This window comes from Rutilus rutilus (assembly GCF_951802725.1).
Source record: "Rutilus rutilus genome assembly, chromosome: 23".
Taxonomy (NCBI): domain Eukaryota; kingdom Metazoa; phylum Chordata; class Actinopteri; order Cypriniformes; family Leuciscidae; genus Rutilus; species Rutilus rutilus.
The window spans coordinates 55,001-80,000 of record NC_140233.1 but is presented as its reverse complement, the minus strand read 5'-3'; the positions used below and the strand labels follow the sequence as shown (position 1 = coordinate 80,000).

General features: G+C 41.9%; 3 protein-coding genes across 6 annotated transcripts in view; 2 read left to right on the top strand and 1 right to left on the bottom strand.

Moving 5' to 3' along the window:
- Positions 1-7,990, bottom strand: part of srpk2 (SRSF protein kinase 2) — a 31,040-nt gene extending 23,050 nt beyond the window's left edge. The window contains exon 1 of one of the 3 annotated variants that reach the window (XM_084396688.1): positions 7,285-7,990. In XM_084396688.1, the coding sequence (XP_084252814.1) occupies positions 7,285-7,322 (38 nt within the window). In that variant the 5' untranslated portion in view covers positions 7,323-7,990. The remainder of the gene's footprint in view (positions 1-7,284) is intronic. The other 2 variants (XM_084396689.1, XM_084396687.1) reach the window with 2 other exon arrangements.
- A 12,505-nt stretch (positions 7,991-20,495) lies between these two features.
- LOC311282768 (uncharacterized protein) lies at positions 20,496-22,295 on the top strand (the record flags this gene model as incomplete). The annotated part of the gene is made up of 3 exons (XM_084396776.1): positions 20,496-20,561; positions 20,756-21,041; positions 21,240-22,295. 3 exons carry the CDS (start codon positions 20,496-20,498, stop codon positions 22,088-22,090), a joined length of 1,203 nt encoding a protein of 400 aa, XP_084252902.1. The 3' UTR covers positions 22,091-22,295.
- A 2,631-nt stretch (positions 22,296-24,926) lies between these two features.
- The window catches only part of pus7 (pseudouridine synthase 7), a 30,196-nt gene continuing 30,122 nt past the window's right edge, over positions 24,927-25,000 (top strand). Inside the window, exon 1 of one of the 2 annotated variants that reach the window (XM_084397116.1) lies at positions 24,927-25,000. This exon is cut by the window's right edge and continues 196 nt beyond it. In XM_084397116.1, the coding sequence (XP_084253242.1) occupies positions 24,970-25,000 (31 nt within the window). In that variant the 5' untranslated portion in view covers positions 24,927-24,969. The other variant, XM_084397115.1, reaches the window with a different exon arrangement.

Sequence of the window (25,000 nt, the reverse complement as noted above, 5' to 3'; positions counted from 1 at the left end):
ACCCACACTTAAACTGACTGTTTTTATTACTGTACCTTTAAGATTCCAATATGCAGATTAGTCATGTGCCTGAGTGAATCTGATTGGCTCAGATGAGCTGTGGTTAGATCTCATGTATAAGAGGCGATAAACACACACTTTACCTGTGCTTGGCTCGATGTCGTAATCGCAGTGCACTGAGCGCTAACCCAAACGTCCTGCTGGCGCGAGAGGAACTGTGATCCATAATGATAGAGGGATATCTGCTAAACTTCTCTCTCTGACTCTCTCTGTCTGTGTCTCTCTGTGGAGCGTTCAGGGAACGAGAGCGACGCCAGGAATCTCATGACCAACTCACACGCAGTCAAGAATTCACACTCACACACTATCAATGTTCTCGTCATTTCAGCAGTTCCACGTGTGTCAGTAGATGTTTTCCAGTGGCAGACCCTGATGTCTAGATAGCAGAGACGTCAATATAACGCTGATATAAATGATAGCGATGGTTCAGTGATTCAGACGCCTCAATGCTTCTATAAACAGCAGTCACAAATCTTCACCGAGTGTTTTCACACAGGTCCTCTTCAGGAGAACCTGCTCAGACCCCTGAAAGTGTGAAAACACCCTTAATCATTGACAATTATCAAAATAAACAAGTCACCTTCATTTATACAGCGCTTTAACAATATAGAGTTTCACAGCAGCTTTACAGTGATAATAGGAGATTACAGTAACAGAGATTGTTTCGGCTTTACAGCAGCTCTAGAATAAAGTTATTGTCCAGATAAAGTTAGATTATTCACTTCTGTTGCAAAGATCATTAGATATTAACTCAGGGGCCGCTGTTTAATGTGTTCTGGCCGTTCATTCGCACGGTATGGGGTTAGAATTGTTGCATTATTCCAAATAAATAGATTAAGATCCACAAATAAATGTAAAGAGATTCACAAAAATTTATTAAATTCACAAATAAAAAAATTAAGATCCACAAATAAATGTAGACTTTCACAAAAATGTATAAAATTCATTAATAAATAAAATGAGATTTGCAAATAAAAAAAGAAATATTTACATATGGTTTATTATTTTACAAACACAACTATGCCTGGCATTTATTTGTGAACCGCTTTCTGTGCATTAGTAAATCCCCTCACGCATCTGTGGATACTGAAACACTTCTAGCGTCGACGTGCAGACAAATCCACAAATAAGTGGACTCCACCCACCGTTTACTCAAGCCAATCAGATAACGGCCACATTGAGCTGCCCAATCGTAGCACGCTCTCACTACAACCAATCACGTTTGGCTTTACACTCTGGGCGGGAACTGATTCTTGCACCCTTGAAAGGAGCAGTAACAATCTTTGGGCGCTTCGTTCAAATTGAGCTGAACTGTTTGTTTGGTTAAAAGAAGACTCTGTTTTCAAAAGATTGTTGGAGTTTAAGGCCTCTTTATATTTCTATCAGGATAAACTCAGGGAATTATGATCATCACAGATCCCGAGCATCATGAACAGTAACACCATCAAGAGGCGCGACACAGCGCGTCAAAGCAAATAGTGCCTCATTATCTATTCACTGCTGCCGTAGCAGTTTCAAATAATGTAAAACTAGCATGTTTGAAATGTTAACACCTTTTTCCCTGTGTGTGATGTCTGCTTTCTTAGACATGTCTGCATAATCGTACTTATTGACTAGTGCTGGCTACTTGAAAAATCATATTTTGTGATACAGTGTCTATACCGGACGCGGCGCAGCGCGACATGATGATTCATTGGTAGTAAACGGATGCCCGTTCTTCTTCTGAAGTAGCGGCTACTACACTCAATTAGGACAAATGATTTGCACATTCGCTTTGCCCAGTGTAGATAGCCTCGCACGGGGTAGACACAATGTAAGAAATTACAGAACGTATGATTTTGCCTTTTAAAGCACAATAGCGGTGACAAATAGCTATAGGACTTAAATAAATGTAGAATACCAAACATGAGCCCAAATGACCACCCGCGATGTAACAGTACGAGCCTCAGCATCAGCGGGTACTGGGGTTGGATGCTGCAAATAAAAATCTTGCAATGCTGAAAAATACATCTATGCATTTAGCCTACTTTAGATGTTGTAAGCAACTTTTACCATAAAAAACTATTAAGTCTGATTCATGTGAAATATTATTTGTGTGATCAAGTGTTTTAACCGATTAATAAATGCATATCGTTTGTAGGCCTACCGGCATATTCCACTTTTAAATGCATGATATCTCTTGGAATGCAACAACCTATCACACGTTTAAAAAGAACCCTATATCTTCTCTACAAACAAAAGGAATCGTAATACAGGTATTTAAATACTATTTATAAATTATAATGCTCTATAGATTGTTAGATCCACGGAGCTGATCATATGCGACATTAAAGCTCCTGGGCCCTATTTTAACAATCTAAACCACAAGTATCAAACGCGAGACGCAAGTAACTTTGTGGGCAGATCTCAGGCGCTGCTGCTATTATACCGGTGGGATAAATGACTCTTGCACCCGACGCAAATCTAAAATGTGATGGTCTGAAGACGCTTCATTACTCATAGGTGTGGTTTGGGCGTAACGTGAAATAAACCAATCAGAGCATCATCTCACATTCCCTTTAAGAGCAGGCGCGCTTGTTCCATGGCGGATTGCTATTATAACGGCGGATTTGCCAGACGCACGCCAGGAGCGGTTCACAGCCGAGGAGACCGACGTTCTCGTCAGGGCCGTAAAACACAGAGAAGTGACATTGGGGATGGAGAAACACACATTAGCTTCGGTTAAACAGGCGTATGATAATTTGGGTAAATGTGTAAGCTAGATTTATGCCTATTCTTTCACATCTTCATGGACACCACAATGATTTCCCTCATGTGGAATATTTTTCCTTGTAATTATGTATAGTTTGCAAAAATGGCAACTTTTGCGTCTGTGTGTAGATGAGAGAAGCTAAGTGTGTGTGTGTTGTGCACACGCTACATTATGGCCAAGCATGCGCCCTTAAAACAGCATCTGAATAACGTGCCACTGACTTTAGACGAGGTTTCTCCTGGTCAGTGGCGGAATTGTTTTCTGAAACTGCAAAATAGCACCAGGGAACACCGGAACACGCCTCCTCTTTTCGCTGAACCGCCCCCGGGAGCGCAAGTTCATTCCCTAAATTACCGACGTGCGTCTGTGGAGGGAAAAGTCCGCTGTGCGTCGGGTGAGAAATAGGAATTCGTCGTGTACAAAGTAAGTTGCGCTGGGTGTGAGATAGGGCCCCTTGACTGAAGAAGTGGGAAAAGCTGTTGGCTGTTGTGTGACAGTAATCTCACCTATAACACAAACTCATGTATTTATCACGAGGTTGAACCCAGTTATTCATTAGTCACTTATAGTATACTTATTGATGCTTTTCTGTTCTATCTTGAATAACGTGATGCTTCCATAACGCGTTGTTCCCATAACAGAGACAAAGCGCTGTTTCTCTGGCTTTTTCCAAGGCTCATAAAAATTGTGGCTTGGCTTGACACACAGTCTAATGGTCTAATTCTAACAAAATCCAAATTTTAAACATCTTTTGCTGCAGCAATTTTATGGGCCTTATGCGTACACTTCCTATTTGAGCAAATGCAGATGAATGATGAATGAGCAAAGTTATTTCAGAGCAAGATCGCCCAGAGTGTAAAGCCAAACGTGATTGGTTGTAGTGAGAACGTGCTACGATTGGGCAGCTCAATGTGGCCGTTATCTGATTGGCTTGAGTAAACGGTGGGTGGAGTCCACTTATTTGTGGATTTGTCTGCACGTCGACGCTAGAAGTGTTTCAGTATCCACAGATGCGTGAGGGGATTTACTAATGCACAGAAAGCGGTTCACAAATAAATGCCAGGCAAAGTTGTGTTTGTAAAATAATAAACCATTTGTAAATATTTCTTTTTTATTTGCAAATCTCATTTTATGTATTTGTGAATTTTATACATTTTTGTGAAAGTCTACATTTATTTGTGGATCTTAATTTTTTTTATTTGTGAATTTAATACATTTTTGTGAATCTCTTTACATTTATTTGTGAATATTAATCTATTTATTTGGAATAATTCAACAATTCTAACCCCATACACGGCAACAGTGTTTGGTGCTCGAAAATGCAAAGTTTGAAACAGGTTCCAAGGTGCAAATTTTGAAACATTTTGAAAAATGTAATCATCTCCGCGTAAACTTCAAAAACGTGAATATGTGAAAATGCTGACGGCGTACGCATGCATATGTGTTCAGTCTATAGGTATGTGAGTTTGAAAATATATGTGCGCAGGTGCGTAGTCTTTCTTTACAAAGTGACATCACCAAATTACTTGTCTGGCAGCATAATACAGAATTTTTTGTCGCGGATCCATGCAAACTGGAATCATTTTGAATATGTTTTATCTGTGCAGAGGTAAAGGGAAGGTTAGGGTTAGGGTTAGCCTAACCTTCCCGGGGGAGAGACTAGTGACACTTCTGCGTTGTCGTTGTGTCCAGATGCATGTCATTCACCAGATCTGGAGGTGTGTGTGTGTGTGTGTGTGTGAGAGAGTGTCCAGGCGCAGAGACTAATATTAGCGTAGGCGCCATTCTTCTTATGATGTAGTGAGTACATCAGGATTTATGGGATGTGTTCCCGGTTCCGGCTGACCTACTGTATTTTCCGGACTATAAGTCGACCCGTCGCATCAGTCAAAAAATGCTTCATGAAGAGGAGCAAATAATATATAAAATAAAAAATATCAAATATCTAAGCGCTCTGAAAGCGGCAGTAAAAGACTGCTTTAAAACTGTCACAGAGACCTCAAACAGAAAGCACAAAGCCTGTCTTTAAATTTAATTTTGTTTTGTAATTTGTAATTGTATCTTAATTTTAATCAATGTTCCATCAACCAATTGTCTGGATTTAATAAATAAGAAGTAAATATATTAGAAAATAGATAATCAGGACACGGAGACGCCGGCGCGTGAACTGGAGCTCGTCTCATAAATGAACCGAAACTCAGCGTATAAGGTAGCCTACTTGCCTCACAGACCTGAGACATATATAGAAAGCTTGTCTACTTTTCACAGCAGCTTTTTCACAAGTCTACTTTTAAACAAGTTCAATTCAAAACGAAAGAAAACAGACTGTTCTCTGCTTATGAAATCCGTATGAAATGTGCATTTCTCTCCGGCACGTTCACTACTGCGAAGATCGTGAGTCAGCATCGTCAACTTCATCTTTGCAGCCGACACTGACACTGCTATATTTGACATATTCATAATCATTACTTTTGCTGGTTCTTTGTGACAGCTTTTAGGTGTTTTATTGGCAGCGCCACCCTTACATGTTACATGAACGCGTCACCACCGCATCAGCACCGAAAACATGGAGATTTTTTTCATTTTGGGGACATTTTGTTTGTGTTCAGGCTTTCTCAGTTGTCTTCAGGTTCATGTTTCAGTTAACAGTTTTTCAGTTGTTTTCAGTTAATTTTTTCAGGGGTAGGCTAGAGGAGCAGCATCTGTACTCTCGCGGCTGTAGACGGTATGTTTTCTCTTGGTTCAAGTCAGTCAGTATGAATTAATTTTGATATATAAGTTGCACCGGACTATAAATCGCAGCACCAGCCAAACTATGAAAAAAAAGTGTGACTTAAAGTCTGGAAAATACGGTAATCTATGCAGCCTAACATTGAATTGTAGAAGTCTATAATGTGTCATGTGTATGCTAGGTCAAAGAGATGTGTTTTTAGTCTAGATTTAACTTGACACAGTGTGTCTGCTTCCCAGACAATGTTAGGAAGACTGTTCCAGAGTTGTGGTGCTAAATAGGAGAAGGATCTACCGCCAGCAGTCGATTTTGATATTCTAGGTATTATCAACTGGCCGGAATTTTGAGATCGCAATAGACGTGAAGGACTATAATGCGTTAAGAGCTCGCTCAAGCACTGCGGAGCTAAACCATTTAGTGCTTTGTAAGTAATCAGCAATATTTTAAAGCAACAGCAACGGTCCTAGTACTGAGCCTTGTGGTACTCCATACTGAACTTGTGATCGATATGACATCTCTTCTTTATTACTACAAACTGATAACAGTCAGATAAGTATGATTTGAACCATGCCAATGCAATTCCACTAACGCCAACATAATTTTCTAAAAGAATGTTGTGGCTCTAATATTATCAATCTTGTAAGTAAAGAAGTTCATTCAAAAAAGTAATTACTGCTGTGCTGTTTGGAAACTTCAGAAGTAGAATCTTTATTTCTCGTTCTTTTGGCCACTGTTTGTTTTCTTCTAAGAGTGCTGAAAAATAAGCAGATCTAGCAGTTTTAAGGTCTTTCTGTATGCAATAATGCTTTCTTTCCACAAAATGCAAAAAAAACTCTAGTTTTGTTTTCTTCCAGTGATGGGTCTGATGAAGCGGATGCTCATGTTCACTCTAATGACCTCTGAAAACATTTGCAAGTTCAAGATTCACATAATACAGGGAAGACAAACATCCTCTGAGATCCCAGTCGTTCTGCAGGGTGACGAGAGGCGAAACATTAACCTACTGTCTGTCAGACTCACATCACACATCATGACACCTTCCTCACTCATGAACACACAGCATCCGAACTGCATTCAGGGCACGTCAGGCACGCAATCCCACAATCCCAGATCCAGCAGTTCCTCCGGAGACTCCACACTGACCTGTCCTCGTGTCATGTGACGCTCACAGCACATGTGGGTGTTTACTGGATTCAGACGCATGTAAGTGTGGCTCTGTGAACTGTACTACATTTCTCTCTGTCTTTATAAAGAAAGCAGTGAGGAAGGGATGGCTCGGGGGTTTGTGATCTGGTTGTGATTCTTTATAAAGAAAGCACCGAGGAAGGGATGGCTCGGGGGTTTGGGATCTGGTTGTGATGGCCTATATAACAGCAGTGATGACACACAGAGCAAGATGAAGCTGCACAGAAGAAAACAGCACCAACCACATCGCATCAGTGGAGTCCGGCTCGTATATCAGACAGACACTGTGATGCTCTGTGGATTCAACGCTAAATACTGTGTCTATAAGCTCATGCAGAATTGAGACCCTTGTGTGTGTGTGTGTGTGAGTGCGTGTGTGTGTGTGTACTGTATGAAATGTATTACAGCATTTCTCTGTGTTTGCATTTGATATCAGGCAAACACAAACACACAACAGAAGACAGTAGAGAGAGAGAGATGAGGATGAGATGGAGGACAGAGAGAGAGAGAGAGAGATGGAGGACAGACAGGTAGATGATGTGGCGAGACGCGATACCTTTCTGGGGAAGAGGATTTTTCTGAGTTGACGGACATGAGCAAGCCGCTCGCTCCCGAGAGAAGACCGGAGCAGAAGCAGGGACGAATAAAACACTTTCTCTCTCGCTCTCTCTGTGTTTCCGGAGCGTTCTGCTGTGAGCGAGGGGAGGGCGCTCGTCCTCCTCCTCTCTTCTCCTCTTCCTTCGAGGATGGAGGACACAGGCTGTGAGACGGAGACGAGAGGACCGTCTCAGTCCTGTTTCCCCGGCCGACTGCTGTTATCCTGCGCTCGCTCGCTCGTCCCCAGCGCCCTCGTTTCCTGAGTGACGATGACAGCGCAGCTCCAACACACTGTGTGTGTCTGTGTGTTCTGCAGCGCTGCACAATAACAGATCTGTGCGCGCAGCGGGCGACACCACTGAGAGCCAGCGGCGGGGGGATCTGAGAGGAAACCACAGTGTCTCTCGCTCGCTCTCTCTCTCTGCTCCCCTCACACAGTCCAGCGCTCCGTCTGTTACGACATCCTGTATCTCAGGGCAACGCTCTCTCGCTCGCCCGCACGCTCTCTCTCTCTCCCCCATTTTACAGCTGCTCTCTCATTCTGAAGCTGCTGCTGGTTTCCTTTCTCCATTCTCTCCCCTCGTCTGTGTTTTACAGCAGATGAGGTTGTTTCTCGGTGAGAGAGAGAGAGAGAGCAGTGACCAGTCTGTCTGTCTGTCTGTCTCTCTTTCTTTCTGTCTGTCTATCTGTCTGTATCTCTTTCTGTCTATCTCTCTTTCTTTCTGTCTGTCTGTCTCTCTTTCTTTCTTTCTGTCTGTCTGTCTCTCTTCCTGTCTGTCTATCTGTCTGTCTCTCTTTCTGTCTATCTCTCTTTCTTTCTGTCTGTCTCTCTTTCTTTCTTTCTGTCTGTCTCTCTCTCTCTCTTTCTGTCTGTCTGTCTCTCTTCCTGTCTATCTGTCTGTCTGTATCTCTTTCTGTCTCTCTTTCTTTCTTTCTGTCTGTCTGTCTCTCTTCCTGTCTATCTGTCTGTCTGTCTCTCTTTCTTTCTGTCTGTCTATCTGTCTCTCTTTCTTTCTGTCTGTCTATCTGTCTGTCTCTCTTTCTGTCTCTCTTTCTTTCTGTCTGTCTGTCTCTCTTTCTGTCTGTCTGTCTGTCTGTCTGTCTGTCTGTCTGTCTGTCTTTCTTTCTGTCTGTCTGTCTATCTGTCTGTCTCTCTTTCTGTCTCTCTTTCTTTCTTTCTGTCTATCTCTCTTTCTTTCTGTCTGTCTCTCTTTCTTTCTTTCTGTCTGTCTGTCTCTCTTCCTGTCTGTCTATCTGTCTGTCTCTCTTTCTTTCTGTCTGTCTCTCTTTCTTTCTTTCTGTCTGTCTGTCTCTCTTCCTGTCTATCTGTCTGTCTGTCTCTCTTTCTTTCTTTCTGTCTGTCTGTCTCTCTTCCTGTCTATCTGTCTGTCTGTCTCTCTTTCTTCCTGTCTGTCTGTCTGTCTCTCTTTCTTTCTGTCTGTCTATCTGTCCGTCTGTCTCTCTTTCTGTCTGTCTGTCTGTCTATCTGTCTGTCTGTCTCTCTTTCTTCCTGTCTGTCTGTCTGTCTGTCTATCTGACTGTCTGTCTCTCTCTCTTTCGGTCTGTCTGTCTCTCTCTCTCTCTCTCTTTCTTCCTGTCTGTCTGTCTGTCTGTCTATCTGACTGTCTGTCTCTCTCTCTTTCGGTCTGTCTGTCTCTCTCTCTCTCTTTCTGTCTGTCTGTCTGTCTGTCTCTCTCTCTTTCTGTCGTACTGAGACAGCTCTCGTTAGAGTCACAAATGATTTACTCTTATCATCTGATCGTGGTTGTACCACAACATTCTTTTAAATAGACTCGAAAATTATGTTATTAAATCATATCTGACCGTTATCAGTTTGTAGCAGTAAATGAAGAGATGTCTCATCGATCACAAGTTCAGTATGGCGTACCACAAGGCTCAGTACTAGGACCGCTGCTGTTCACTCTGTACATGCTGCCATTAGGAGATATCATTAGGAAACATGGCATTAGCTTTCACTGTTATGCTGATGATACTCAGCTCTATATTTCTTCAAAACCTAACGAAACTTACCAATTCACTAAATTAAGGCAATGCATAGCGGATATAAAAAACTGGATGACTAGAAATTTCCTACTACTTCTGAAAAAAAAAAAAAAAGAGATTCTAATTATTAGACCTAAAACATCTGCATGTAATAACCTAGAATACTGTCTAACACTTGATGGCTGCTCTGTTAAGTCTTCGTCGTCGGTTAGGAACCTGTGTGTGTGTGTGTGTGTGTGTGTGTGTGCTCTTTGATACCAATCTTTCATTTGAAAGTCACGTGTCTAGTGTCTGTAAAACCGCATTTTTCCATCTTAAAAATATTTCAAATGCGGAACAGTTAGTTCATGCGTTCATGAGCTCAAGGCTAGATTACTGTAATGCTCTACTGGGTGGTTGCCCTGCACGCTTAATAAACAAACTACAGCTGGTCCAAAACGCAGCAGCTCGAGTTCTTACCAGAACCAGGAAGTATGACCATATTAGCCCGGTTTCTGTCAACACTACATTGGCTCCCTTTTAAACATCATATAAATTTTAAAATATTGCTGATTACTTACAAAGCACTAAATGGTTTAGCTCCGCAGTGCTTGAGCGAGCTCTTAACACATTATAGTCCTTCACGTCTACTGCGATCTCAAAATTCCGACCAGTTGATAATACCTAGAATATCTAAATCGACTGCTGGCAGTAGATCCTTCTCCTATTCAGCACCAAAACTCTGGAACAGTCTTCCTAACATTAAAGCTAGATTAAAGACACATCTCTTTGACCTAGCATACACATAATACATTATACACTTCTATAATTCAATGTTAGGCTGCATAGTTTAGATCAGCTGGCCTGGAACTGGGAACACTTCCCATAAATCTTGATGTACTCGCTACATCATAAGAAGAATGGCGTCTACGCTAATATTAGTCTCTCTGTTTATCCCGAAGTTTACCGCAGTCCGCCGGATCCAGATCTGATGAAGGACCTGCACCCTCCCCAATTGTTTCAATTTTTTTTAAAACTTGCACCTTGGAACCTGTTTCAAGGTTTGCGTTCTCAAGCAACAAACACTGTTGTTGTGCGAATGAACATCCGGAGCACGTTTTGGGGTTTTCTGTTAGTCGTGTTAGCGGCCCCTAAGTTAATAACTAATGATCGCTGCAATACAACGGAAGTGAATCAATTAAAACTAACTTTATCTGGACAATAACTTTATTCTAGAGCTGCTGTAAAGCCTAAACAATCTCTGTTACTGTAATCTCCTGTTATCACTGTAAAGCTGCTGTGAAACATCTATATTATTAAAGCGCTGAATAAATGAAGGTGAGTTGACTATCTACACCCAAATGCCATCCTTGCGTGTGCAAAATTCTGAATTAAATGAATGTGCAGCAATTTGTACAAATTCAGACATTTTTGTTTTCTTTTGTGTTAGTGTATCATAACTTGCGCATGCAACAAAGAAGATGTGCGTCTGTGGATCATGTGACACGTTCATTCATTGAGTCTTTTCTGAGTCAATCTCATTTGATTCATTTAGATTTTAAGACTTTCCTTCTGGCGGTTTAGCCTTGTTGGATCCACACACACACACACACACACACACACTGTCTGAGAAAACCTGCTGCCACACACACACACACACACACGCCACTAGATGGCAGTAGCTGCTAAACCCCTTTTTTTGCAATAACAATAGGGAAATACAGAGATATACAAAACACTCGAGTGACAAATTTGCAAAACACCTCAAAAATAAACATAGAAACTTTGGACCAAAAAATGACTAAAAAATAAATGTACAATTGTTTCTGTTTCCTCTTCACAAAAACAACATAATGGAGAAACCCCTTCTTTAAACTTACTGATAAAATCATTACATGGATTCTATTTATTAGTGAGTTTATTTATTATCTATTATTATCTAAGTGAGTTTCTTTGATTTATTAGGATTACATATTTATTAATATCTGAGCACAGATTCTGAAAAAGTAGGGAATGAAAATCCTGTTTACATTTCATCAGTGCCTTAGGTGAAATGCTTTTTCTGTAGTTAATATTTTTCTAATATAAATATTCTAAAAAATGTTATCCTTAATAGAAATCATCAGCGAGTTGACTAATAGTTCAAGTGAAATCACCTAAATTTCATTTGAGAGCAATGAACAGTGTAAAGATGTAAAGTTTCAGATACTAATAAAAATAAAAAACGGGAAATAGGGCATCCCTGTCTAATGCCTCTGGATAACGGAACGAGAGGATGAACCGCCCAGTAAAGAAACACTACTTGAGATATTGTTATAAAATGTGTGGATCATATTAGTAAAAGTTGGGCCAAAACCAAACTGACGTAGAGCTTGATACATGAAATTGTGCTCCACGGTATCAAAAGCCTTATAAAAATCTAAAAACAAAATAAGAGCTTCATCATTTACCAGTTTACCTCATTTATATGAATAATCTAGAAGATCTAACACCAGTCTGATGTTATTTGAAATATGTCTTCCTTTCATAAATCCAGACTGGGTGACAGAAATGATTTCCTCCAAACATGGTTTTAACCTATTAGCATACAACGACAATACTAATTTGTAATCTGAGTTAAGTAGGGCGCCGGTTATCTAAGAGCAACACGTCTTTATTAGGTTTAGGAATTAGTGTAATAACTCCCTGTTTCATAGATTCTGTAAGTTCTCCATTTGTTGTACACTCATTAAACACATTCAAAATAAACTCTAATATCTTCCCAAAAAACTCTGTAAAACTCAAAAGGCAAACCATCAGGTCCTGGGCTTTTGTTAAAAGGAGTTTTTTTAATGCTATTATCTAATTCATTTAATGGCATCTCCTCTTCACACAGGTTTGTGTTATTTATACTTACACATTGAAGGAAGGGTTGTATCTTACTAAAAAAATAAAGCACTGGAATTAGGGTTAAAAGATGATGTATATAGTTTTTGATAAAAGTCTGAAACAAATTTTGAAATTCTTTTGTTATCTGATACAACAGTGTCATCGATATACAAAGAGGACATTTGTTTAAGTTCGGCTTGTTTTTTATTCCAAATTGAAAAAATATGCTGAGTTTTGTTCCCCGGCTTCTGGCCATTCGACTCTGGCCCTAACTAACACAAAGGGGTGACCATATAAAAGGGGTGACCACCTTTTCCATATAAAAAGTGTCTAATTTCTCTCTTAACAAGAATAAACTTTCTTTCTCTGCCTCATCTGGAGAGGCAAGACAAGCAATACGGTTGATTTCTTTCAATAAGGATTCATATTGTAAACCCTTTGATTTGGAAAGATCTTTGCTAAATTTAATAGAACATTTTCGACACTCATATTTAAACAATTCACAATTTAAGGTTTGAGAAATATTCGTTTTTTTTTTTAAAGAATCAGTTATGTCTTTAAAGGTGCAGTGTGTGATTTTTAGCGGCATCTAGTGGTGAGATTTGCGAATTGCAATCGGTCAATAATTCGCGGCCTTTCCTTGAAATTTCAAACTCGAATGAGAGGCTACGGTGGCCGACGTAGGAAGCCGCGTCTTTTTCTGCTGCTTCTTATTCAAGTTAGTGATGAAACGCGCTCTGTAGCGCTGTCTGTTCGCTGTCGGCTACGGTAGAAACATGACGTCACGATATGGCGACCTTCATAGAAGGGGTGGCCGCGGTTATGTACATATAAATGACTCATTCTAAGGTAATAAAAACATAACGGTTCATTAAGTAAGGTCTTTATACACCACTGAAAACATAGTTATGGATCTTATATTGCATTTCTGTCAATAGATCCTCAGAAATATCACACATTGCACCTTTAATACCCAAACAGTAAGTAGAATGTAACAGAGAAGTATTTCATTTCCAGAACCCTGACTAACGATAATTAACCATCTGCCTTCACTTGATGTGATTCAAGTACAGTATTTTTAAATGGTTGATTAAATAAAATCATAACCCCAGCAGAATTATTGGAACCATGACAATAAAAGATTTTACTCCCCCATTGATTGGACCAAAACATTTTGTCTTTCAAGTTTGAATGCGTTTGTTGCAAAAAATAGACATCTCTGCTTTTCAATTTACAAAATAGAAATAAAGCTTTGCGTTTGGTTAAGTCTCTGATTCCCCTAACATTAAGTGAAAAACAAGTCAACTTAATTGACATAAAACAATAAACAAGAATGTATAACAAAAAATAAATTGTTTAGCAAATAAAACAAGAGATTCTTTATGGATTAAGATACGATGAAAGATCACAACACTAGCCCAAACCTCCTCACTGTATTATGAACCAGTTTTTCATATTTCTAGCTGGAACCCTAACCAAAAACAAGTTCCAAGAGGATGACAAACCTTGCTACGAATTGTAACCGCCGCTTAAGAGTCACTACATATTGTCCACTGTGACTTTCTTCCCGTCGATGACGGCAACTGAACCCTGACACCCAGCACGTTTACCTTCAGGTCTAGCTTGATTCACGAGTGGCCTTGCCGGAGATCGTGTCCATTTTAACTCCGAGATCAGCGATGCGGCTCGAGACACGAGACAGAGTTTTCAATTTCATAATTTTCAATTTCTCAAAAATCTAAATCGTCTTGTTTTTTCCCTAGCTTCTCTATAGATTCCAAAAGAACAGCATTTGATGGCTCTGTAGTGTGTCGTCGCATCTTCGACTGTGGACTCTTGGTAGGGGTATCAGGTAGAGATGTTGTAGCAGCGACCTTTTCTCCCTCGACAGGTGTCTGTGCGTAATCATGCACGCGTTTCACTGCTAAAGCGTCTTCCATTTGTTGCGAAACGTGGAGGAAATTAGATTTGTGACAAAAGCGAATTATTATGATCGATAGAAAGAGCAGCCACTTCTCAGTTAGCATGCTAGATCCAAAAAAGTTGAAATGTGAAATGTGAAAATGCATCATCCTCGAAAAAAAATTAAAAAAAATAAAATCCAGTAATAAGGGTTCTTGAATTTGTCAAATTATATAAAATACTGTTTGCACTCACATGAGGACACGTTAGGTCAAGAATTACACATTAAAGTTTAAGAGCAACTAACAACATGACTTACACAGGCGCCATCTTGGCCCCCTACTAACCCTACTCATCACAGAACACTTCACACACACTCTCTCTCACATCACAGAACACTTACTGCACTCTTAGATTCTCAATAAAAACATCATTATTAACCCATTCCCCCTGTGGACACTGCTGGAGGTGATCTCAGGATTTACTATTTTGTGGGGACATTTGGTTTAACTCACACACACTCTCTCTCTCACATACACACTGTCAGAGATGTCAGAGGATCCACTGCATTTCCTATGACGTGCAACACAACAGGCTGGACGACACTGGCCTGATCACCACGGCAACCAGCAGACTGTGATTAGCTGAAGAACAGCAGAAACGAGGAAGGAGAGAGAATGATGCGACTCTCTGTTTCTCACTGATGTTTTAGGGGTCAGAATCGAGGCTGCTTGAAGAGGCTATCTTTACATGGCCTACTTACACACACACACACACACTCACCCACACACACACACACAGAGAGAGAGAGAGAGAGAGAGAGAGAGAGAGAGAGAGAGAGAGAGTGAGTGAGTGTGAGTGTGTGTAGGATCTGTGGGTGCTTCTCAATAGCTCTCCTCGTCTTCTCTCTCCTGTGTCCTCCATCCTATGACCCGGAAACCGATCGAGCTCAGCCATCTTGAAGGACATCTCAATTCTCTAAGTGAGGATCAAGGAGTGAGGATCGAGGAGGTGAGGACTGAGGAGGCGAGGATCGAGGAGTGAGGATCGAGGAGGCGAGGATCAAGGAGGCGAGGACTGAGGAGGCGAGGATCGAGGAGTGAGGATCGAGGAGGCGAGGACTGAGGAGGCGAGGACTGAGGAGGCGAGGATCGAGGAGTGAGGATCGAGGAGGTGAGGACTGAGGAGGCGAGGAGCGAGGATCGAGGAGTGAGGATCGAGGAGGTGAGGACTGAGGAGGTGAGGATCGAGGAGGTGAGGACTGAGGAGGCGAGGATCGAGGAGCGAGGAGCGAGGATCGAGGAGGTGAGGACTGAGGAGGCGAGGATCGAGGAGTGAGGATCGAGGAGCGAGGAGTGAGGATAGAGGAGCAAGGAGTGAGGATCGAGGAGGCGAGGATCGAAGAGTTAGGATCGAGGAGGTGAGGATCGAGGAGTGAGGATCGAGGAGGCGAGGATCGAGGAGTGAGGAAGCAAGGATCGAGGAGGCGAGGATCGAGGAGTGAGGATAGAGGAGTGAGGATCGTATCAGTTCTCCTCCCCCTTCACATCGGTCACAATCATTTTAATTTATAATTTACCTTTGCAGTTTATATACACCATACATCTCACATATTTCAACAGGGTATGTTGCTTTATAATTATTTATTATGAATTTCTTAAATAACCAAACTAACACAACATAAGGGCAGATCCTTTGAGCGCTGCTGATGACGCTGTGAAGTGACGCTCGAGTGATCAAGTATTCCAATGTATAAAAAAAAGCTTTCATTCGATTCCTCCATCCTCATTTTCTTTCCTAGCATCCTACAGGGGTGGAGCTGAGACTCGAGGAAAGGAAGCGAGGAAAGGAAACGAGGATGCAAAAATAAGAATTGAGAAGCACCCTGTGTGTGTGTGTTAACTTCTGCTGCAGTGTCCTGATCATGTGTGATCGGTGCCACCTGCTGGCCTGAAGCAGCACACACTGAACACACACTCACTCTCGCTCTCTCTCTCTCTCTCTCTCTCTCGCACACACACACACACACACACACACACCAAATCAAATTTCATTTATAAAGCACATTTAAAATCAACCTTGGTTGGCCAAAATGCTGTACATCAAAGAAAATCAGAAAAGGCAAAAATGGATAAAAAAATAAAAATAAAAATGAAGACAAGAAACGCAGTAGAATTACAAAGAATTGAATGCACAAGAGAAAAGATGAGTTTTAAGCATATATTTACATTCAGCTAGTGTAGAAGCAGTTCTAACATGTAGGGTTAGGTTATTCCACAGCCGAGGACCAGGTTAGGCTTATGCCTAGTTCACACTACACAACTTTAAACGTCGGCAGATCGCTGTGCTGTTCAGACTACATGACTTGCTCTGGAGTCTTGAAGTCGTTGTGGTGTTCAGACTATGTGACACTACGTAAATCTTCTGCAACAGGGGCTTACACACTACAGGAGCTGACAACAAGTCTTGGCGCATTCCAATGGCAAATGGACGGCGGGACAAAATTGTTGGTATATATATATATATATAGTTGAGCACCGTCATTAGAACTCTATAACCGCAAAAAAACGTGTTATTAAAATATTTTTAAATTTCTATCTTTTCTATTATAGAGAATGTTTAAATACTAATTAAAAACAATTGTTGACAGTCTGTGTTATTATTGGTCTATACGTTTCCAACTGTAATTGATTCTTTCAATCATTTGAGATAGAAATAAAAGCTATGACTATGATATAGTGATGTGCCATCATTATGAGATTTATTAAACAAATGAAAAACATTTCCAATAATAAACATTAGCAATAAACATTTGCAATAATAAACAATATCATTACCGATAACTGATCGTGCAGTTTAATTACCCCTTGACTGGCCCCAAACATGTTTGATAAAAGAAACATATACAGTGTGTATATATGATGTGTATTACATTTTAGCTCAAAAACAATTGTAATAAAAGATAGGATCATAAGATGCTATATTGGGTTTTTACCACTTAATGAAGTTTTGTTTTGTAAATCGTGAGACATGATTTTTACCACTTTGCTTTGTAGAAATAATTTATTTAAAACGAATTTCGTTTTGTACAAATTGTATCTTAATTTTAATAAATGTTTCATCAACCAATTGCATGTAGGCCTATTTATAAAATAAAAAGGAAATCGGCAATATAATAACCGATGAGTTATGTCATTTGACTCACGTCATAACCGTCACACCAATTCTGAAACCGGCACACGCACACCCCATATATATATATATATACACCTGAATATAGCCTATATATATATAGGCCTATATATAGGCCTATATTGTTTGTGCAATGATCTGTTTAGAACCCCGAAAGAAAAAAAAGAAAAGAAAAAAAAGAATATGGGTGAACGGATGGATAAGCACACGCGGGCAGCAGGGATTGTCTGTCAGATAGAGATTTGGAAGTGAGTAAAACATTATAATGAAAAAGCAGCTGCCTGTTGTGGTTTGGCAACGATGGTTACAAATACAAAGGGCTTTTGTAATATCATAACAAGATGATCATTGGCTGTTGCTCGTCGCGACACGTGACACCACAGGCTATCGAGTCGGCCGACAATTCCAGATATTTGGCATGCTAGATATTTTTCTGGCGTCGGCGACGCGTCGGCGATGTGTCAGCGAGGGGTTTTGATGCGTCGTTAAGTATTTCACACTCAAAGATTGGCGAGCGCGGATCACCCGCAGATTTGCACGCGATTACAGCCTGACCTGTCGGCGAGCTCGTTAACTTGCAAATCGAGCTTAAATCGGGCTTAAAATCATGTAGTGTGAACTAGGCATTAGTTAGTCGTTAACCCGCTGTATCACCTCTGCAGTGTAAGCGAGATCGAGGGACAGACAGAAGATGTTGATCACCAGACCTGTGATCTGGGTGGGTTGTGATTCACGATTAAGTCAGAGAGATATTAAGGGGCTTGATTACTAGCGCTAGCTGTGCTATTCATTTGTTTAATTTAAGACTACTATCAAGATAAAAACCCAAGTTTTTAACGTTGGCTGTGAGGTGTGGTGTGAGGGTCCCTAAGAGCTCATTTGGACCAAATACAATGATTTGGGTTTTATTATCATTCAATAACATGAAATTATTTGTAAACCACAGTTTAAGTTGATGAAGACATGCATCTAATCTCTCAAATGCTTGGCTATCTTTGTGTTTTATAGGTCTGTAGATTTGGGTGTCATCTGCGTAGCAGTGGTAAGACACAGCTTATCTACTCATGATGGTTCCCAGGGGTAACCTATACAGAGAGAACAACAGGGGTGCCAGGACCGATCCCTGGGGCACACCACTGTGAGGCGGGGAGCGCCTATGTTAACTGAAAAACTTGTGGTAGATAAAAAGGACACCAGAAATAAATAAAGATGGTCAGGTACAGTTTCTGTCTATAAATTCTACAGATACAACTTGAACAAACCCTTGTTCCAACAACTGGTGTGTATAATAGACACACAACTATAACAGTGACACAGACAAACATGATGGAAGGCAACCACACACACACACACACACACACACACACACACACACACCTCTCTCTCTCTTACTCTCTCTCTCTCTCTCTCTCTCTCACACACACACACACACACACACACACATTTGATTTCTTTATTTGAATCCACCAATCAAATTTCTTACAGAAAGGATTCAAATATTCTCAGAGATAACACAGCTTTGACACTCAAGGGTACATAAAACATCACTTACGCCACACAGCAAGACTGCCTATCACAGCTGATATAGAGCAGAATTTTGCCAGCTGTTTAGATTTTCCTTTTGGAAGCCCTGCCAGTCTTAGTCCACTAACAGTCAATTTGTGGACATGTCCCAGGCTGCCAAATATCAATGCCACGAACTTACATGCATATCCTAGACCACTGATCTTTGCAAGGAGGGGTTGGTATTTAGTCATTTTTTCAAGAAAGGCTATGTCCATATACAGATCATAAACACAACCTATTTCAAGGACTAGCACCTCCTTTCTATCTGTATCCACGAGCACAACATCAGGAGTGTTAGGGATGTTACAAAACACATCTTCAGAGCTGTTGAACCAGTCTGGTATTACTCGTGAGTGTTTATACATAGGCATACTTTTTGGAAATATGTCTTGAACAGAACTAGCAATAAGATCTACAATACGGTCATGACGTGCTGTGTATAACCCTTTGTACATATTACAGCCATTTACAATGTGAGCAACTGATTCAAAGTGATCAGAGTTAGAATGCATTATACAGTGTGGATAGTACTTTTCAGGGTACCATAATGCTAGGTTGTATCTAGTTGGTAACACCTGTAATCTGGCCTTGACAGTGAAGCAGAGAATATCCTCCCCTACTGCAGCTTTTCTGTACATAGAGTGAGAGGTAGAGTGATCAGCAAAGCCAAGACATGCCAACTTTCCCTGCATTCTTAGTCCAGTCCAGTGTTGTTTTGTATCCATCTGTTTGATGTTCAGTAAAGATCTTCTAGCTGTTGTGCTCTGTAGTGTGTGTTGTGTCTCATTGTGACAGACTGTGGCCTCCACAGTAACAGATGGGTCTGTGACCACTGCGTCAGACACCTCTGGTGCAGTGTGTGTGTTGCTTTGTGACCACTGTATTTTAACTGCCAGTCTATTGCACAGGTCGTTTAGGTCCGGCCAGTCTGAACGAACTCCGAAACCTGCGGCGTGTGTGTCCAGTTTACCGTTATTTTTCCTCCTGAAGCCTAGGAAGCTGTCTTGGTTGCCTGTGGCCAAAGGGACCTTTCTCTTCCTGAGGTCCAATAGGAGGGAAGCTCTGGCTAGCTCTCTGACCGCAGCATCATCGTTGTTAAGCATGCTGATGAGGTGAGTTAGTCTTGTAGTGGAGTAAGTCCATTCCACATTTGGGACCCCCAGACCCCCTTCCTTGAGTGTGAGGAAGATTATATCCCTGGTGGAATGTGAATTCAGTCCCAGCCATTTCCTGACGGCCTCAACTGTTTTATTATTCATGTCCCGTAGGACATTTTGTGGAATATGAATGTTCGCAAAGAGGTGTTGTATCTTTGCCAGAGCTACTTCTCTAATGGCCTCCAGCTTCATGGCTACAGGTAGGGGGGAGGAGTCGATCAGATCGATCCTGTTCTTAAAGGCACAGGATAACTCCTGTACCTGTTCACCCCACTCACCTGCGATGTTGAATTTATGGCCAAGATAGGTGTATGTTTCATGACGAGAGTAGACCCTGATAGGCTGTCCCATTATTGTAAAGGAGGGGGGTTTGTCAGATTTAGATTTGTACCAGCGGTTTCCACCGCTTCGCCGTTCATAAAATGCTGCACATTTGGTGTGTTTCACTTCCAGCTTGGACCACTGTAGAAATTCATCCGTTCTGGCCAGCATATTTTGAATGATGTTCTCGTCCCTGGAGGACACCTCAACATCGTCAGCGTACCCCTGGACAGGGTTTGGGGATCTGGTATGTGGTGGTGCGCACTGGCAGATCCATTTCTACCATCACTCACACACATAATCAACTCATCCCTCCATACTGGCACCTTCCCTACAGCATTCAAGCAGGCTCGGGTCACTCCACTGCTTAAAAAACCAACACTAAACACATCATCTGTAGAGAATTACAGACCTATCTCTCTCCTACCATTCATTGCAAAGACACTTGAAAGAGCTGTTTTCAACCAAATAACATCCTTTTTGTCTCTAAACAACCAGCTGGATGTCAACCAATCTGGCTTCAAGAAAGGGCATTCAACAGAAACTGCATTACTGTCAGTCACAGAAGCCCTACGGATCGCTAAAGCTGCTTCCAAGTCCTCAGTCCTCATTCTCCTGGATCTGTCTGCTGCCTTCGACACTGTGAATCATCAGATCCTTATGTCCAGCCTCTCATCACTGGGCATCACAGGAACTTCACTCCACTGGTTTGAGTCCTATCTCACAGGTAGGTCCTTCAAAGTCGCATGGAGAGGCGAGGTATCCAGAGCACATCAACTGACCACAGGGGTTCCCCAGGGTTCAGTTCTTGGTCCCCTCCTCTTCTCCATCTACACTACATCACTGGGACACATCATACAGGCACACGGCTTCTCCTACCACTGCTATGCTGATGACACACAGCTCTTCCTCTCGTTTCAACCAGATGATCCCACAGTAGCTGCACGGGTCTCAAGCTGTCTGGCGGACATCTCCACTTGGATGAAGGAACATCACCTGCAGCTCAACCTGGCAAAGACTGAGCTTCTCATCCTCCCTGCCAATCCGTCTATACAACACGACTTCACCATCCAGCTAGAGTCATCATCAATCACCCCATCAAGGTCGGTCAGAAATCTCGGAGTAACGCTTGATGACCAGCTGTCCTTCACAGATCACATTTCAAAGACAGCTCGATCATGCAGGTTTGCACTGCACAACATCAGGAAGATCAGGCCTTTCCTAACTGAGCATGCAACACAACTTCTCGTCCAGGCCCTGGTCATCTCTAGGCTTGACTACTGTAATGCTCTTTTGGCCGGACTTCCAGCATGTGCAACAAAACCTCTACAGATGATCCAAAATGCTGCAGCTCGTCTTGTCTTCAACGAGCCCAAGAGGGCCCACGTCACTCCTCTGTTCATCTCTCTGCACTGGCTACCTCTCGCTGCTCGCATCAAATTCAAGGCATTGACGCTTGCTTACAGATCTATCACAGGCTCAGCTCCCTCCTACTTTCACTCACTCCTACGAGTCTACATCCCTACCAGACGCCTACGATCGATCAACGAGCGACGTCTCGTGGTTCCATCACAGAGAGCCACAAAATCACTTTCCAGAACATTCTCATTCACAGCTCCATGCTGGTGGAACGCTCTCCCCGGCCTCATCCGGAATGCAGAATCACTGGCAACATTCAAAAAACAGCTGAAAACCCATCTCTTCCGTGAGCACTTAACCTCAAAAAAAAAAAAAAATTCCTTTGAAACATCACTTATCAGACTTATGCTACTCTGAATAATGCCTGAACTTTGTATTCTGAGCACTTCTTGCGTTGTTGTTGTTTTTGCCTCTTCATGATGACTCGCTTTATTTAGTCCTAATTTGTAAGTCGCTTTGGATAAAAGCGTCTGCTAAATGACTAAATGTAAATGTAAATTTCATCCACTGGTTGATGGCCAGGATGAAGTTAACAGCACTCCAGGGGCAGCCTGTTTTAATCCCCACCTTAAGAGGTATAGGCTCTGTGAGTTGTTTACCACAGATAACTTGCAAAAAAGATCCCCTATACACGTCCATTATGATGTCCACAAAGGGCTGAGGTAGATGGATCTCCTCTAATGAGTTAATCAACAATTTATGAGATAATGTCCCAAAAGCATCTCTGAAGTCCAGGAATACGGTATAGAGTTTACATGATTCATGTTTAAAATCATCAATTCCAGTTTTCAGGCAAAACACATGTTCGTTCATACCCTGTCTGTCTATATAGGCTTTCTGTTTGGGTGAAAGAATGCCTGCATCCACAAGCCATGGGAGGATTCGGGCAAGCAGGCATTTCATAAACACCTTGTAAACAGTGGGGAGGAGAGATATGTCTCTCCATGTAGATGGATCACTTGGGATATTATCTTTCTTTGGTATTCTATGGACAAGGGCCCCCTTCCATGAATCTGGTACTTTCCCATTAATCAAACAGATGTTAAATATACAGGTGAGTATATGGGTAGACCAGGATTTTGTGGCTTTTAGGGTCTCATATTTTACCCCATCATATCCACAAGCTTTGTTATTTGGCAAGTGGGACACAACTTTGTCTACTTCGTCAAAAGTAAAGTGAGCAGTAGATGGGTAATAAACTAGAGCAGTTGTTTCTCTGTTGGTGGACCAAGGGGGCGTGGCCAATGTATGAGACGGGAGTGATTGGCATTTGGCCATGTAATACTTATGCACATTACTGGTGTCATTAATAATAGGTGGAGGGGAAGGAAATGTGCTATTATTAAGAATAATCTCAATAGCTTTGGACCTGTGGTGCTGCCATAAGTGTGATAGTTTCTCTCCACTTACTGTCCGCGGCTGTTCGCGGCGCTCCTCAGTTCTCCCTCTACCGAGCGACGGCTGGATGACGTCTCTCACGAAGATCAGCTGTTTCTCAATCCAGGAAGTAATGGAGACCGACGTTAATTCCGCTGGATGTTTATCACTCAAGGGGAACTTTTTTAGAATGCGTGACACGTATTTCAGAAGTGGTAATGCAAACTCTTTCCCGTTGGCACGCCTCATTCGAAATATTCCGTCCTGGAAGAATACTCCGAAAAGGATGGATACGACTTTACTCCATTTCGCCGGGTCACCAGAGCAGACAAAGTAAGTTCTTTCTTGAAGTAGTTTGATATCCAATGACTTCCTGAAGTGTCTCTCGTGGATCTCGAACTTTTTCCATTCATGACATTCTAGTCGGCGCGCATAGTTGTTAAAATCGAAAGGGACATCTTCACCGCCCAGTGATGTTTGCGGGACTGGATCATGTGTTCGTTGCTGTTGTTTGTAAATGCGACCGCTGGACAAGGCTTGTTTAAAGGCCGATCTTAATGCTGCAACTAGGCACATGTTCAGTACCAATGTCCAAAGCATAGTTTCTCTGCTGCATTAACGATGGCAGTTACAACGGGCGAGATGTTTAAGATTTTAAATTGCCATGGTGTGCATGTAGACAAACAGCGCAGCACCACAGAGGCTGATTCTCTCTCTCTCACACACACACACACACACATTCTCTCTCTCTCTCTCTCTCTCATACACATACACACACACAGCTGTTGCTGCTGATACATACTGATGATTATGATGGTGAATGGTGATATTTATGGAAATGTATGGAAAGGATTTGCCCTCATTAACTGGTGATAATTGTCAACACGGTTTCGTAACAGCAGTGGCAGTAAACACGAGGAAGTGCCCGCGCCGTTGCCATTAGTAACTGACCTCGCTTCACGAGCGCACGCGCGCGCGCGCACACACACACACACACACACGCCCTCCTCACCTGCGATGCTGACCCGTCTTATCCTTCTTTCCTCTCGGCCTCCTCTTCCGCGCTTGAATGGCCAACACTGGAGAACCGGAGAACCGGAGAACCGAAGAACCGAACCGACAGAAGACACACACACATCAGTGACAGAACACACACACACATCAGTGACAGATGCACCGCTCACACACTACAGCTCTGTCTGTGTGTGTATGAGTGACATGAGTGCTGACGGGAGTGTAGTGTGTACTAGATAGGGGATTGATGTTTCTCACCCTTTCTAGAGCTCATGATGATGTTCCTCAAGCCGGGATCTCTCTCCTGCGCGTCACCGCTGCCGACGCGCGCTCACGCACCGACGGGGCCGCGCACAGGCCATCGCGCTCATGAGTATTAATAATGCATCATCGAGACGCCTCACTGATTGATTGGATGAAAGAAAGACGAGCTGGTAAGTGGGCGTTAACTTAAACAAATATATTCTAATATTCAAATATACTTCTGCAAATAATTGGACATAATGTTACCAAGCAACATCAGGATAATCTAATTAACATTCACAACTAGCTTTCCCCATCAGCAATTAGATTTACATATTTGAGTGCAAAATCAATTTTATGTGTATTAAATATGTGTGTTATTTTATTAAAAAAAAATATATATATTTTTAAAATGATCGCTTGTATGGTAATGCCACTGTAGTTGAATACTAATAATGCTATATATGTGTTTCTGGCGCTGTCATATCTAATCGTGTAATCTGATTTGCGGTGTGGTATGATTGACAACGCTATAAGCCAATGACATGCGTCGAGGGGCGGGTTTTTTGGGAGTGTTCGTTTCCGGGGTATGAGCGAGTCAGATGAAACACGTGTGTGTATGTTTTGCGGCAG